Here is a 17500-nt window from a genome sequence, read left to right as displayed (position 1 = left end):
TTTTAGACATTTTCAAGCAAACTTGATGGTTAATTAAATTAATTTTACTGTAACTTCTCCCTAATTAGTGAGCAATGTAGGCCGTTTTATTGTATTATTATTAAGGCTTCGTAGCAGCACGAAATAGGATATTATTATTATATTATTATTATTATTATTATTATTATTATTATTATTGATTTTGTTATTAATTTGTTTTTACAGTTTGGCTTCAGACGGCAACTATCCGATTTGGCCAAATGGAGCTGATGGACAGGAAGTAAACGTTTATTGTCACATGACTAAAATTCCCGGGTGTGACGAAGGAGGCTGGACTCTAGTCATGAAGATTGACGGCAACAAGGTGATATCCAAGCGTAGATAGGATTTAGACGAAACAAGGAGTTATTTTCATACGACTACCACGCGTGGTTGATGGCCCTCAGTATGTGTTTCCAGTAAAATCCGTTCTCAGGTTTAATCCGTTTTTACCTGTTGTAGGTTAGATTGGTGATCCTCATTTTACTTGTATAGGTTGAAAACGCACTCCGATGAACTCAAACTAGGTAATACGGGTCAATACAAGGATCACCGGTTTGACCGAGGTAAAAAGGGGTTCAACCTGAGAACGGATTTTACTGGCAACATATACACCCTTATCTCCCCAAAAAGCAGCTTTTTTCCTTTGTTTTTGTACAAGTTATAAACTTTTTCAAGGTAAATATTCCTTTATAATTTGAACTAGATAAACAAGGCTACAGGGTAAATACAATGTATAGAGGTTTTGCACGGCAGCCATGTTGCATGAGAGGAACAATGAAAATGTTTTGCATTAGAAAGAACATTTGTTCCCAAAGGAAAAAGAATCTATTGTTCCTGCCATGCAACATGGCTACCGTGCAAAACCTTAATACCATCAAAAATGGTGGTCACCTAAGTTCGATGAAGTTATTTCCTCAGGGATAGCGGAAACCATTTTAAAGTGGTAAGTTTAAAAAAACTGGCCAATCCAAGCGAGCGACATTTATTAAGTTTTACTATATCACCTGGAACCCTGAAAACGCAACCAAAGCAAAATAGTATTCACGGGCTTGATTTCCCTTCGCAGTTTCCTGGGGCTCGATCGCTAAACTGATATGCTTTCCTAAAATATTCAAGAAAAAGTGTTAATATCAACTTTTACTCGGTTCGTATGAGCTCGGAGGAGAGACCTACTTTTGCCTGCATGAGGTCACCTCTCGATACCTAACAACACTCCGTTCCTCTCTGGGAGTAGCCTACGTGTAGCCGTACCCTCCTGTGGGGGAGGGTACGGCTCCACGTAGGCTACTCTGTGATTCAACCATGGCAAGATTCTGCTACCGGAGTTATTTACACTAATAAACACTCCATAGAATCCTTGCGGTCTACGGGTCACCCGTGGCCCTTGAGGGCGAAGGGTCTAATTGTTTTAGTATCACCCAACTAGTCGGGCAGAAAAGGCAATAATAAAGTTAGCAAATGCAAGTTAAAGAAATATTTATTTGGGAACAAAACGAAAGAAAGCGTCAGGCTTTTCGCTACTCGAGGACTATTAATAATAGTCCTCTAGTAGCGTAGCCAATCAAAATGCAGGATTTGCATTAGTCCACTAGTTGGATGATACTAATGTTTGACAGAGTAAATGTTTAAGTGTCTATCTTAGGAAGAAAATGGGCTATTAATAAAGTAAAACCTTAAAACGACGGAAAAGGGCTTTTTCTTTTTTAATAAAAAATTATTACCTCTTTTCTCGTATAGCCCACCTTTATGTATTCCTCTAAGAAATGGACCAGAAAACAAGCTTACCACCCAAGCTCAGCTCTTAACGGACTGGACATGACTGAGATGGTATCCCCAGCCTATTGGACGACTCCTTTGTCTAAGCTATGCCTCGGTATGCGAAAAAACAGTGAAATGAACTGGATCATGGTTCCTTTACCACCGAGACAGTCATTACACAGGATAATAAATGGCAAAAAGGTCATTCACACACATCTTGGCCAGAACGAGTGGAAATCGTTGTTGAGTAATTCTTACCTGCAAGGAGGTTGCGAAAGAGAAGGAATCAATGTTTTCATAAATGACCAGAAGGTCCGAATTGGCATGGTAGCTGGGAGAAGCTGTATTCAGAGAGATGCAAGCGTAATAGGGTTTGGGACAACCACTTCAGTTGTCTGTGGAAATTATTATCCGAGTCTTGTGGGAGGAAGCACAACGAGTCGCTCCTTCGGTTACATATTAGTTCAGTAGGAATTTTGGAATCCAGCGACGACAACGAAATCTCCACTAGAACAAACCGCCTTGGTAGTAACGATAAAGTGGGGAGGGAAATTTAGCTTTGATTGTGTGCTCACGTCGAGTCCTGTAAGACAAATTTGGCAGCCTAAGCAGGGGCGGCGACGGCGCCTGCGAGGACACCACAAAACAATAGGTTTAATAAGCAGAAACAATTAGGGAGCTTAGGCACGCGCGTTTTTGAGACGCGGACGGCAACCGGAAGAGAACATTTTGCGTGCCAGCCAGTGTTGTCTCCCAGATTTTTATACTAATCATCTATAATGGAGAAAAGATGCTTAGCAATGAAAATGTGGTTATGTGAAGACAAGTTAAAAGGGAAAACGGCTCACTTCCAGTTGCCGTCCACTTCTCAAAAACACCCGCACCCGTGCTTAAGCTCCCTATCTCTGCACGCCCTGCACGTGCTTTTCACATTTTGATACATTTCTTTGCAATTCTCGTTCTGTATGATATCGACGTGAAATGATCAAATTTGAGGCCATGTGGAAGACGCAAGCACCTGACGATGAATTTTCAATTTTTGCTCCAAAGATCCACGCCGTCTTCACCAATTTTAGTTTTTGAATGTGGACACACACTTTCCATTCCGATCGACTTGGAGTAATCGCAAAATTATTACAATGACAGGAAAAAATATTTTTAGACAACGTTCTCGTAACGGTCTTCTCTCCTTAACGTCACTGATGTCACAGGACAAATCCTCAACACTCGGCCCTATTTCGAAAAAATTAATTGAAATTTTTGATAGATTTTGAGGAAGAGAGAGAGAGAGAATGAGGGGGAAAGAACAGATCCTCGTGATCCCGTCTACACGTATTCGGATATTTTTGAATCCGCAGCTTTTTCTTTCCGGATTCAAAAATATTCCCATCCACACGTAGCGTATTCAAATCGAATTTGCCCGTCCACAGGTATCCGAAACTAGGAGCCCATGACGAGTAGTGAACAACTCCCACGCAAAGGCTATGTTATGGAATTTTTACCGACCGATCTATTTTTAGACTTTCTTTTCCTCAAGAAACAAAGGCTGTACCGGTTCGTTGACGCTATAACGTGAAGTTAGTTTCTTGTGGTTGGTCATCGGGCTCCTGCGGGAGTCTCATTCGCGGGAATTTCAATCTAAAAATTAATCGATCTGTGAAAACGCCGCGACAGAAATATATGGCTGTTGTTCGCTCCCACACATGGACTACTGCCGAAACGTTGCGGATTCACTCTAGTACTTATGACTCCTCAAGGAAACAGAGGTAACAGAGCATGCGCCATAAAGAAATAATATTGCCCTCGGCAGCCATCGGCAGCCATCTTGAGAATTGATCTTGTTTGTGTCATCCGGATTTAAAAAAATCCGGATTTAGCGTTTACTCGGTTTCAGGTTCATAGTGGATTCAAAAATTTCCACTCTAGAGGGCGTGTTAAAAAAGTTCCGTATATCCGGAAAGAAAAAGTTGCGGATTCCAAATTATCCGGATACGTGTGTACAGGGCATTAAGCTTCGCGCCTTGCCGCGGTCGTGTAGCCAATCAGGTGTCACAGTCTTCCTTAAAATAGCCGCGTATCATGCATGACCACGGATTAAATTTAGATTGAAAAAATTATCATAGGAAGAGGTTCATGTATGGTGGATGAAGTGAGTTCTCTCTCCTCCAATATCCTCTCCTGTTCTGGTTCATGCTATGTGATTACGGACTTTAAAGCAACGAGAACGTTGTCTAAAAATATTGTTTTCCGTTATTGTGATAACTTTGCGATTTTTCCAAGTCGCTTGGCTTGGAAAATGTGAGTCCACATTTCACGCATAAAATTTTGAGAACGGTGTGGATATTTAATTTAGAGAATAAATTGACAAATAATCGTCAGGTGCACTCGCCCTGGACATGACCTCAAAGAAATGTATCAAAATGTAAAGCGCACGTGTAGGGCGTACAAAAGTATTGTTTTTGCTAATTAAACCTATTGTCTTTTGGTGTACTCGTAGCCGTCGTCGTCGTCCTTGTTAGGGAAGGGACCTTAAGATCTACGACGGCGACGTCGACGAAAACGTCACCTCAAAATAGAACTTCGCTCTTGTAAAAGTCTTTCGCGATTATTCCACCTCGTTCACTTCGTACAACGTGGGCGAAGTATCCTAAAGATAAATTGGTACGAGCGGTTTCAGACTAAAAATAGAGAATGAAAGATTCTCTGTTGCATGGCCATGTTGTCTTCAAAACCTAAAATTCAGTGATTTCACTTCGTCGTCATGCAGAGAACCACAAAAATATGAGCTAAAATCCGTGCTGCACGAGCAGCACGATTATTTATGCTCTTATAACCAATGATATCATTGTTTTATGGCGTTTTCGTCGACGTCGTCGTCGTCGTAGATCTTAAGCTCCCTGGAGTTTAAGAAACGACAACGGCTACGGCAACGACAACGCCAAAAAGCAGTAATATTATTGGTTAAAAGAACGTGCTGCACGTGCGGCACGCATTTTTGAACAAATCTCTCCCGTACTCGTCAAAACTACCAAATGAAATGACCAAATTTAAGTTTTTGACGACTACGTGGACAAACTACAATGAATCTTTCAGTCTCACTCTTTACTTCACATGCGTCCGTACCAATCCAGTTTTGGGACAATAATCATGAAATGTTAGAATAGATCAAAGTGATATTTTGAAGTGACGTTTTTGTCCCCGTAGCCGTTGTGGTTTCTTAAACTCCCTGTTATTTCAAAGACGACACCTTATCGGTCAGTTAGCTGTGAAAGTAGACCGTGTAGTCATGGGAACAAGAGATAATAACAAACTTCACAGATGAGACTTTTTTGCAGATACGGCGGCCATTTTGATTTCTATTGTTTCAAATGCCCCCTGAGCACCCCATAATGTCTTTTGAAACAGTATAAATCAAAATGGCCGCCGTATCTGCAAAAAGGTCTATCGGCGCAATCTAAAAAGGATTGGAGCGACTTTTAAATGACCTTGAAAAAAAAAAAACGTAAAAACAAAACGTAAACAAAAATGCAAAGCATTTAATTGGCTTATCGAACATGTTACGGTAACTAATTACCGGCAGAAAGATAATAACCTCGCTATTTCCACGAAACGCAATTTATTTATCTATTTATCTATAAACAACGCGAGACACTTAACTCGAGTTAGCGACTACGTTTAGTACAATCTCACTACAATTAATTGAATACTTCTTTACGCTTATCTGACCACAGGCAAAGTACTGTCCTTCTCTTTGACGAAATATCCTGAAGACTTCTTTCACAGTATCGCACTCCACGGAAACCAAGTCTAGTCTTGACAACAGAATGTCAGAATCTCAGACGAACGGGAAAATCCCTACACTTGTCACTTGTCACACAATACCACTTGGAAATCACAAACAGGGAACGAAGTCCCGAATCACAACCACAACAACCTGACTAGAGAGCCGCTTATATAAGTATCCGAAGGAAGTCTGGAAGTTTCCAAAAGTTACTATTTACAGCTATTACAATAACCTCTATTTTTAAACTTATGAGTCACAAACTATTTTGAAACTATTTTGAATTTTTCAGGCTTCTCTACGCAATTGTAAAAATTGCGTTCATAACTGCGAAGATCATAGCTTCACTTGATTTCATATCCGCAGTTCATATGATTCATTTCATATACCATTTCATCATTGATTCATTCCTCACGGGACCATTAGAACCCACAAATGACCAGGTCACAACGTCAGTGGCTTCATAGCTCAGTTGGTTAGAGCGTCGCACCGGAACCGTGAGGTCACGGGTTCAAATCCCGTTGAAGTCCAGAATTTTTCAGGTTTTTCAACGCAATTGTAAAAATTGCGTTCATAACTGCGAAGATCATAGCTTCACTTTATTTTGAAACTGATGAGTCACAGTTCTAGAAAATTCTGGAATACTGCAGATTCTTAGATAATTCTAGAAAAGTCTAGAATTGCGTTAACATTGACCTTCGCGAATTTTCCAGATAATTTCCGATCCTTGTAACAAACAAAAACAAACGAGCGCGAATTTTCATTGGCTTAGCGAACGCAGATGCAAATAACGTCATCTCTCCATGGAACTGTCTGGTAAGCGATCGACATTTCGTTTTGACGTCATTTGAAATGCAGTAATGTGATTGGGCAATTTGAACTGCTTACTGCCCATATTAGGAGTTTCCTTGGCGGGAATAATCTTACCAAACATTGGTCCGTGAAACAAATTGCAAATACTTTTTCAAGGTCACACGAAAGTCACTCTAATTAATGAAGTACTTTCGATTCCTGTTTTGTCATTGATGAGGCATTTGACAGTAGTTGTATATTTTGGGGAGAATCGTTTCGAACCCTTTTCTGGTATTTGTTTAGTAATGAAGCCATCAAACTATATGTATTTTGACTGTTATCTTGTTGCTAATAACTTTGTTGAAAACAATTATGGAATAAATGTGCTATAACGCAATATCAGTGTAGCTTTTCTTGCTGGATACCCAAACAGCGAGACTCCCCAGCATGTACAGCACGGGGTATTGCCGGATGGTCACCCATCCAGGTATAAACCTCGTTCAACAGGTCTTGACTTCCCTTGGGCAAGCCGTAACAGATGGCATCGTATGGTATCACGATCGATATCCGAGGGACATCCCGCGGGACTGACACGATTAGAATACGTTCTCCTTCGTCGAAAGCAATAAATTTCTAATAAATATCAAGGGCAGAGGGATTTGCTGTCTTATCTCATATTTCTTGCTTACAGTTAGAACATAAGAACCAGATTTGCGAAGATGGGGAAAGAATTGCATCAAACTTCGAAATGCACTTGCATTGAGGACCAATCTGAGCTCGTTAAAAACTCCTTTGTTTACTGGCCTTCTTGTTGCTGTTCAGGATTCCTATTAATGAACTTTATTTTACAAATGAGTGTCGTAAAACCAAAACCAAAGTAATTACTTTTGCCAATCAAAAAGGACGGAGAAAATCCGGTAAACCAATCAAAACTCGAAGTAATTACACGTAGCTGACACAAAGCGAGGGAAAATGTGCACGCGCGAGCTACGATTGATTTTGGCTTCACTTCTGATTGGTTGAAAAAGTGGCGCGAGAACTTTGAACCAATGACTGAGTGAAGTAATGGAAAATCAAAGTAATTATTTAATTACTTTCGACACTCAATTGAAAATCACTCTAACTGTAAAGTGCATTAAGCACAGGAGCACTAATATAATTGGAGACACCGCTGTACAAAAAACAAATACTGTACGCTGGCTTTTAAGGAGAAGGAAAACCGGAGTACCCGGGGAAAAACCTCCAGTCGGAGCAGATTACTCAACCAACATGTGACGCCAAAGTCTGACGATCAAACCCAGGCCACATTTGTGGGAGGTACTGTGGCAGCATACCTATTCCGTAAATTGTAAAAGACGAAAGAATTTATGTACTTAAATCACCTTAGTGAAAGGTATTCGACAGGGCCAAGTTATATTTGAAGCGATACATTGGTGTTGACGTTGTCACCAGAGAGATTAAGTAACACGCTGGAATTAAACTCGGACCAGTTTCAACAGACTTTATTTTATTATACAATGATCGTCTCTTCAACACTTTTTCACGGAACGGCAATTTTGTGGTACCATTTGAAACACCACTTATTATTAATGGGAAGCAATAGATCACCATAGCAACAGTTTTCAATCACCGTCAAAAGTAATTACCCTATTGCAATTGCTACACTTAGTGATTAGTTTAAAAATCTCGCGCCTATAGGCCTTTTTCGAATACAAAGTTTCTACAGGGGCTGTCTGAGGCGGCTTCTCATGGAAAACCTTGGACCAGAACAAGCCATTTGCCCGTTCTGCAAAGCTACTATCGAACTACCTCCAGGTAAAAGCATCGAAAACCTACCGTCGCCGCTATACCTAACGAAGCTGCAGGAAATGATCAGGATAAGGAATAACAGACCTGAGTTAGCCTGCGGCAGCTGCGAGTGAACATTTTCGACCGTGTCTTACTGTTTCGATCGCAGATGTTTTGTTTGTGTTAATTGTGTCGAGATACACGCGACGATTAAAGTCATGCAATCGCATCATATTTCGGAGTTGGAAAATTTCTCAGCGAAAGATCTCCCCACGTTGCTTCAAGTTCCCTTATCCTGTAATCACGATGGGAACAAGAAGGAGACCCTGGAATTGTTCTGCAAAGATTGTGAGAGGCAAGTCTGCGAGAAATGCGCTAATCTCTCGCACAAGGAGCACAGCCTTCTTGAGATTAACAGAGCAAGCACGGACAGCATTATGGATTGTTTGCATGATCAGATATCGTCGTGTCGTGCTCAAATCAAGCGAGTTGATCAGAGCTACAAGACAGTCGAGCGAAGAATTATCACTGCACGCCGAGAGGGGATGAAAAAAATTGAAGATTTAATATCTTTTCTCAGAAAGCACGGAGACAAAATGCTTGCTGAATTGGACGGCATTTACAAAGATCAACAAGTTTCTATAATTAAACAACGAAAAGAGCTTGAGCTTCACTTAGGTCAAATGCAGAAAACCCATGAATACGCTAAAGACGTCTTAGAAAGGGACATCGAGGGAGAGATTTTGGACATGGAGGGACCAGTGAGCAGACGCTTCCAACAATTTATTTCCACTAAGCCCAAAAAGGTGCCGAAATCACAAAAAAGCATTAACGTGGATTACATTACCGATCCAAATATTCTGCGAGTTCTGCAACAATCGGATATCGGGAGAATCTTCGTGAGTCACACCGATCCAGCTTATTCGACAGCCGAAGGCGAGGGAATGACTCAATATCTTACCGGAATCGGAGAGGGAATCGAATTCCTGATTCAAATTAACGAAAGATTCCGATCAGAATCCGAGTTATTCCGACAACGATCGTGTCACGCCTCGTATCCAGTCAAAACAAGGAACAGTTATACTGACCAGAATGAAAGACAAGAAAGATGGGACTTATGCGCCGATCAACTCGAAACTTCAACATCCCCCCTCCCTTCCCGGGCAAAGCCCAAGCATTTGAACTTTAGGAGATTGGATCGTTCAAATTCCCGCCCCTCGGGCCAAAAGACCCGATAAAAGAAAGTCCATTTAATCAGCTCGCGTAACCAGGAGAACAAAGTACCTAAAGGCGAGCCGCCTGAGTCTTGAAAACTCCGTCAACTGCCAGGTCTACAAACCACTCATTTCGATCTGCCATTATGATGAGGTGGCCGTAGCCGACGCTTGAAATCGTCGAATTTTCCTCTTTTATCAACGCGGAATCGACATCACGCAGTTCCAGGATACCCACGACATCAAGAACCAAGTCAGTGTCAATTTTGACACTGAGGGAAACATTGTGACGTCTGACAGCGACAACCAGTTGATTCACGTGATTAATCACTGTGGCGTAACTATAATGACGTTTGGTAGCGAGGTGCTGGATTGTCCTTGATGGTGAGTTTGTGTGACGCCCCAGGGAAAAGTTCTTGTCTGTGATTGGGGAAGCGCTTCTGTCAAGGAATTCTCCCAACATGGAAAGCTAAACAAAGAGTTCAGTAGTCGATACACAGCCAAACCAAATTCTATTAAAGTCCGCAATGACAAATACTTCATCACATTCGATACTCATTGCGTGGAAGTATTAAGCACCGATGGTGAGTACAGTCAAGAGAAAATGAGGGGACAGAGAGGGAGGCTCAAGGCGTTGGCCAGGATATGTTATGTCCACGAAAGTTATTTTTAGACGAGCGGAAGTCTTTGTTCTAGGGGAAGTCTGTCTTCCGAGACGTCCGCATATAGTCTTGCTTCGCTCTCAGGTTCTTAGTGAAAAGAGAAAATGATGGCGCACGTGGAAGGCTTATGAATATATATTTTCTTTCAACCATCGGACCGAGTTTGGCCTGCTTGCGGACGTCTCGGAAGACTTCCGCTCGTCTAAAAATAACTTTCGTGGACATGACATATCCCAAGGGCTGGACCGGGAGCCTCCTTCTCTGTCCCCTCATTTTCTCTTGGTACAGTACAGAGTACAGTGAGTACAGTTTTCAGTACATGGGGGCCAACTAGGAAACCGAATAGTTTATTTGGCCACCATGCTCAAACTGTTTTTCTTAATACAATAGTAACATCGTCAGCAACTACAAATGTATGTAATTAAACTAAGTAACTACATCAAGAGGAAATAAATTGAATTAAATTGAATTGAATTGAATTGAATTGAGCTCCTATACACGATTAAAGAAAAGGGATCATTTGAAGGAGAATTAAGAGACCCAAGAGGAATGGCTATTGATACCAAAGAAAACCTTGTTGTGTGCGACGGTGGAAATCGTCGGCTGCTTGTGTTTACGACGGATGGACGAGTTTTCGTTGTCGGAACTCCCGGAAAGGCGCTAGGCCAGTTTGATAAGCCACAAGGCGTGACTGTGACCTCGGATGGCAAATTATTCGTAACGGATTACATGTAATAAAAAACTGAAACATGACTTATACTCGTGATTCCCGCAACGGTTAGTTACAATTCCGTCTGCGGATATTCAGGTTTCCGTAAAGTAACCGTTACAAAAACGGCAACGGAAACACCTTTTTTCAACCTGTGACAGTAATAACCAGTTGCAAGTCCTTCAAAATAATACCATGGCCAGTACGCGGCCCTTAAAACTCTCTAGTAATAGGAAGGTTACCCATAAAACCATATTTCTGCTACTTCATACTGCAAGGGAATCTTTGCTGACGTCATTGCTTACACTTTAACTTTGCTCACAAAAGGCATCAGGCTATTTACAAATTGACCTCAAAAGATAAACGAACTTGTTAAATAAACTCAAGCAAATCTCTAATTTGAAGCCTTTTAGTTTTCAATAATAACGAACCAAGCATTTGCCATTGAAAACTGGTAAATCCTTGGATGGAAAAAGAGCTAATGATCCCATGCAATCTTTGTAAATTTTCGGATTTTCAAGGCGTCATTGCTTAGAGATTATCTGATATTGCGTTCAAAATTTCAGAGATAGCTCATTATGCAATGCATTATCAATATTCAGTACTTTATTGTTGGATGACTGATTAGAAAATGGCAAAAAAATGTGAACAAAGATTCCCCTGTAAACGTCGCCCTTTTCCCTCAACTCTGGTCATACCCTGAACAAATAACAAACAGTAATCGATGAAGCTCTTGGGCTTAAGGGGAAATATTCTGACCTCTATTCAATGTGGCATGCCGCTGTATCAGTTGAGATGTAAGTGTAGCTCATGCTAAAATTTACAAGTTTCATTTTGGAATTCGAGGCTTGGTGGTGAAATTAGCTAGTCAGACATCATCACGCATAAGGGCTATTGGCAATGTTCAAGCGCAACCGAGGCGTTCTGACACATGTGCGACTGTCTGAATAGTTCACAGATAAATTCTCTATCAACAATGAAGAGTTTGGCGCATAAGAATTCCTTTATGTTTATAATGTTGTTTGGTGCTTACTTGTGGTGCATATAGACATTATAGAGTATGCAAGAACCAAGCAAATGCTCTTGGGACACTGCATATTCTTAAGAGCGTTTGAAAACAATGCTTTATGCAAAATTTGGAGGGCAAACAAAGTGCATTATGGGGAATGTGAAAATGGTCAATGGTTTGTCGAGAGTTCGCCTCAAATAAAAAAAAGCCTGCGCATGGTCAAAGGAAACCTGCTTTTTCTCACACCATTGGTAGCTTGCAATCAATTTTAAGAGACACAGATAACAATGATGTCAAAATGGACAAACAAAATAACTAATGAGGGATCTTTTGTTTTCAAGCACCCATATAGTGGCCATGACGTAACGTGAAAAGTAACCAATGGAAAACCAGTAATTGCGTCACGAAATGTCGGCTGTCTTCTCAGGCTACGTGAAAACGACACTGCATCTTTTTATTAGTTTGCTTACGTTACATCCTTTTCGACGATAAGAAGCAAAAATTCTTTTAAAAACAGGCGCCGTGACAGCTTTTCTTGTTACGTTAGTAACAACATAATTAAACATAAACATAATTAAATTCTACTCTACCGTGCACTTTTTTTCACTCCCATGATTTGAATGTTGTTCTCCTCACTGACTGCCATACATAACGTTTTATATTAGTTATGAGAATTTTATGATATATGTAGACAAAAAACCCAGGTGACAAAAAATCTTTATTCTCATCACCAGAGTACTCGACAATATTTTGAGATTGTGAGGAGATTTTTATATGGTACAGACCAGAAACAAAGAAAGATATGAAAACACTTTACAACCTACAATCCCTTGATTCGCCTTGATGAACAACTTAACAGCAGCTCTCTTATCTACTAACGGTGGTCAATTTACTCTAATTATAAATCCAGTTGATAAAGCGGCTGCCAAATGTTGGTACTCAACTCACTCACCACCCAGGCACTAAGAAAAGTTGTCTCGGGTATTTGGGTCACCCGTCACTACCCGAGCTACCCTGGACGAGCCAACCGTTTCCTACAATGACTTTCTTACAAAACAAGGAGAACTGTTCACGTGTGAAAAAAAATGTTGGCTTGGCTAGAAGGGTGACCCGCCTAGCCGGGTCATCCTTTTTCGACGGAAGGGTCACCCTCCTAGCCGGGCCAACTCTTTTCCATGTTAACACGTTGGCTCGCCTAGCCGGGTCGGTCAAGACAGTAGGGAGCTTAAGCAACGATAACGGCGACGGCAACGAGAACGTCATCTCAAAATATAAATTTGCGTTATTTTAATCGCTTCGTGACTATTTCAACGTTTTTAATATGACAAGGGTGTGGTAATTCCTCAAAGATGACACCAGTCGGAACGGCACTCCATTTTAGGAGAGAAAATGAAAATTTATCCTCAAGTGCTGACGTTCTTCATAAAACCAAAAACTTGGCTATTTCACGTTGTTGTTTTGCTGACGACGGCAACGAAATGGACAAAAGTGAAAAACGCACGTGCAGGGCGTGCAAAAGCTATTGTTTTTACCCACTAAATATGCAAATTTGTGACGTTCTCGTTGCCGTCGCCGTTGTCGTCGCTAAAGCTCCCTATTAATAGGGAGCTTTAGCAACGACGACGGGAACGACAACGAGAACGTCATGTAAAAACATAAATTCACGTTATTGCGATCACTTCGCGAATATTCCAAGCCTTTTAATATGACAAAGGTGTTTCAGTCCCTCAGGAATGAAACCGTTACGAGCGGCGCTTAATTTAGGGGAGAAAAATGAAAATTTATCTCCAGGTGCTGACGTTCTCCATAACACTTCAAACTTGGCAATTTCACGTTGTTGCTTTGCTGATGACGGCAATGAAATGGACAAAAATGAAAAACGCACGTGCAGGGCGTGTGAAGCTATTGTTTTTGCCCACTAAATATGCAAATTTGTGACGTTCTTGTTGCCGTCGCCGTTGTCGTTGCTAAAGCTCCCCAATAAGAGCATGCGCGAGCGCTGTCTCCCCAGTCTCTTGATAAATAGGAACTTAAACGGGCAGCCCTTGGTTCGGGCAAAAGGGTCAGTTCTTTTCTCATATAAATGCTCGCTAAAGTAGTCTCGACTGGAATGGTGACCCTCTTACCCGGATCAAAGTTTCTGCATATAAATAGGACCTGATAGTAAGTTTCTTTAGAAACTAGCCGGCCATCAAAAAAATCGTAAGGCTGTGTTTTTTTCATAATAAATGCGAAAAAACTACTCTTGTGTACGATCTGAAGGATGAAAGTAAGGGTCGCTGATATTCAATCCAACTTAAACTAGAACGCACCGTGAGGATAATTTGAGTAAAGGCATGTCACAACAAAGACTTGATTTGTTCGAACTGAATTAGTGTAGAATGAAATGTTAAGTGAAACCTCTTTGGTTCGGAGCACGTGCAAAAATTTGGATCTAAAAAAGGACAAGTTAACATCTATCAGGTTGCTGTAGTTGATTATGAAAAACTTAAACAGTTTTTTTCGTCAATGAAAGAAGTCGTTCAGACGAATCAAAAGATGATTGAATTTTTTCACATCTCTAAGCCTCGTAAACAATGCCTGGTTGTGTTTAGAGATTAAAACTTGCGTGTCTTGTCATCTTGATAACCTGTGCAAAACGAGTGTGCTATACCGACTGTTGTCTCCTGCTTCAATGTTTTCGACTTTTCCAGCTTCTCATTCTTGAGCTTGTCCAACCATTTTTTGTAGCTGCTACACTTTTCCAGAATTTTTTTGCAGCTCATAAAGGTTACCGCTACTGTTGCCACTCCTGCCGAAGCCTTCAACGCTATGTAAGATGTCACTGCTTTAGCCGCTAGTGCTGATGTAAAGAACGCACCTGCCACGCATACTGTGGATTAAAAAAAAAACATATACTGTATATAGACTAAAAGAAAAAATCAAAGATAAAACAAAGGATGTCCCGAGAGTCTATTACCGATGATGGACTCTTGGCTGTCCGTAACTCTGAGTTGTTTTACTTGAATTACTTGCACTTTACGCTAGAATCTTCGAACATGTCGCTGATGGCCGAGTTTGTATGGCGCTTTTTTGGGGTCAAAATTAAGTCATACATTTTACATGGCGATTTGTAATAACCCATACATTTTACATGGCGAATTATTATTATAATAAGTGACCATGCATTTTACATGACGAATTAAGTAACGCATGCATTTTACATGGTGAAATTAAATAGGTAACGCATGCATTTTACATGGCGAATGAAGTAACGTATGCATTTTACCTGGCGAAATATGCAAGGCTTGATACGTCTGCACGACGTATGATAGCTTGACAGTGGCCGACATTTTTTAGTTGGTTATGAAATAAAAGTTACTTTAAATGTTATTAGTATCGCGTTCTAAATACAAGGGAGTCGTATTTATTTTGAAGTAATGGCGACTAATCCGATGACTATCGTTTTTTAATCGGAGAAATACTACTGTCTGATGGGGGTGGCTATCAAACTCAGGCCTGGAAAACTCAGACCTCGTGTAGAAGTAGAAAGCCACGTGGTAAGCTACTGAGCTGAGTCGCCTCCTCTCGTTAAGATCGTGTAAGGCGATGTGCTCAAGGAATGCACGCAGCGTTCAATGCAAGCGGCAGAGCAAATACAATGGACAGAATTCTCTAACAGCCAGAAAGAATACGGGGGCGAGGTGAGAAAGTGAACCGACTCAGACGCGAGTGGCCCAGAAAGTCTCAATAGCACAACGTCACCAAGGTCTGCTCTGTCTGCTACTGGAAGAAGTGCAGTAGACCTTGAAGGGCCTCAGAATACGGCTGGTGCAGCCTGGGACGAGCACAGGAATATTTATGGTTATGGGCCGTCGTCTGGGCCACCGCGGAGCCGGCCGCCTAGTGGAAACAACAGAGGGAGAAGAAGAAGGCAGCCAGCAACATTCTTGCCATATTTCCATCGCAAGAACACGTGGACATTTCACTTGGTTAAATCGCTTATTAGAAATAAATTAACTTTATATGTAAATTTACTTTAAATTAAGTATCACATTTTGAATGAACGACAGCCGCATTTATTTTGAATTAATCGCGAAGTACCGTGAAATTCCGAAAATAAGCCCCAGGGCTTATATTTTTTTTTAGGTAAAGCAAAGACAACACCAGTCTTTCTGTGGAGTAGTAAACCCTGGCTGAGCTGTGCACAGTAGATTTGACCAATTCCCTTATTTAGTGCCCCAGTTATTCTTTTTTTTTTCTGACTAAAGATAATTGGATATTGGATGATCTCTTACAGAAACTCTAATCCTGCAATAACTAATGTTGTGAAGAAATCATAAATTGAACTTTTTTAAGGGTTGATATGAGCCATTAAATGAAAGAGCTTTTATTGTGGGGAGGGGAGTCAAACTCGTTTTCTTGTAAGTGCAACCTCTGTTGCGATTCATGGCAACCCAGGCGTGAACTCTAACTTACATAATGTGAATTGTGAGGTTGTAAATGCCACCTTCCCAAGTTGTACGAAAAAATATATTTTACTGAGTAATGCGACACTAGTGAAATCTCTCAAGCTAATTTATCTGATCAAATTGGGGACATAATGAGATAAGGAAGATATTGGAAAAGTTGAGCAAAGTAAACAAAACTCAAGCGTGACCTCTGGTTTACACGATAATGTAAATTGTGAGACTGTAAGTGCCACATACCAAGAGACGATAATAGCCCACTTTTGATATATTAAAATTCAGTCCTAAACAAAAGGCATCATCTTGAGGCTATTGCACATACATAAGTCAGGGTATAAGAAATGCGCCGCTCACTTTCATTGCTGAAATCTCTTAAACTTATGTAGCTGAGCAAAAGTGCTCTACTGATTGGGGACACTGCAAATCAAATCAAATCACATGCAAATAAAATCAAGTTTTGCTTTTTGATGAGAGGGGAATAAAAATATTTCGCGGTATTGAGAGGCAGCAAACTCAACCTACTTAAAACAGTCGAGTCAGGGATTACAATCCGGACCCACCCTGCTCAGGATCTCCTCATCATATGTGAGTTAAAAAAGTGTGTTGGTTCACCACACTGTTCGGAGCGGTGCCCGAAACTGCCGCTACGTTGTTTTCATAATTTTCGTTGCGGTCTAGTCGACCGGATGTGACCATTGATAAAGTGTGGTTTCCACATACACGTAACAACGGCGCAAACAGTTTGCGATGGCTCGATCGGAAACACTGCCACTTTTTGCGATTGTGTTTGCGAGTCTGTTTTCCAAATGCGTGATTGCTTTACGCAACTTGATCTCGTGACATCGTGAAAAATGGTGCGAAAATAAAAGGTGGGGCTCGTAAACAAAAGGCTTTTGCTTCTTGCTCAACTTCTTAGCTTCTTCTGTTTGAGTTGTTGCAACGAAGAAGGCCGAGAAGAATTGTCAAGAGACGTCACCAATTTTGGGTGCGATACATTTTCAAGGAGCAGCAACGACTGCAGTAATTATAGTGCAGGACCTGGCTCCTCATGATCGAGAAATTTTCTACAGAGATTTCCTTGTGAAATTCATTAAATTCACTGGCATTGTTTAGAAGAGTATCCTCATTGCCCACAATCGTTCTCGGACGCAATTTTCATTACTTATACTTGCCTCTGATTCGTCAAAATGTATCATGTATACATAAAATTATCGCCAATTGAACGCAAATAATCGGAAACAGTTTGCGATTGTGTTTCCACATCGTTGTTTCCTCTCTTTTGCGTTGCTACTCGTCTACTCGTACTACAACTACTACT

At 40.9% G+C, this 17500-nt stretch overlaps 1 protein-coding gene and 1 pseudogene across 2 annotated transcripts in view; both read left to right on the top strand.

The window, feature by feature from the left end:
* Window positions 1-6511, top strand: part of LOC138044422 (uncharacterized) — a 10432-nt gene extending 3921 nt beyond the window's left edge. Inside the window, exons 4-6 of one of the 2 annotated variants that reach the window (XM_068890937.1) lie at window positions 205-343; window positions 1759-1894; window positions 5511-6511. In XM_068890937.1, coding sequence (XP_068747038.1) covers window positions 205-343; window positions 1759-1894; window positions 5511-5590 — 355 coding nt within the window. In that variant the 3' untranslated portion in view covers window positions 5591-6511. Of the gene's footprint in view, window positions 1-204; window positions 344-1758; window positions 4070-5510 lie in introns of those variants that run through there. The other variant, XM_068890936.1, reaches the window with a different exon arrangement.
* A 312-nt stretch (window positions 6512-6823) lies between these two features.
* Window positions 6824-11037, top strand: LOC138046013 (E3 ubiquitin-protein ligase TRIM71-like; annotated as a pseudogene).
* The last annotated feature ends 6463 nt before the right edge of the window (window positions 11038-17500 follow it).

The sequence above is a fragment of the Montipora capricornis genome, chromosome 4, assembly GCF_036669925.1.
Source record: "Montipora capricornis isolate CH-2021 chromosome 4, ASM3666992v2, whole genome shotgun sequence".
Taxonomy (NCBI): Eukaryota; Metazoa; Cnidaria; class Anthozoa; order Scleractinia; family Acroporidae; genus Montipora; species Montipora capricornis.
This window is presented reverse-complemented; position numbering and strand designations above follow the sequence as displayed.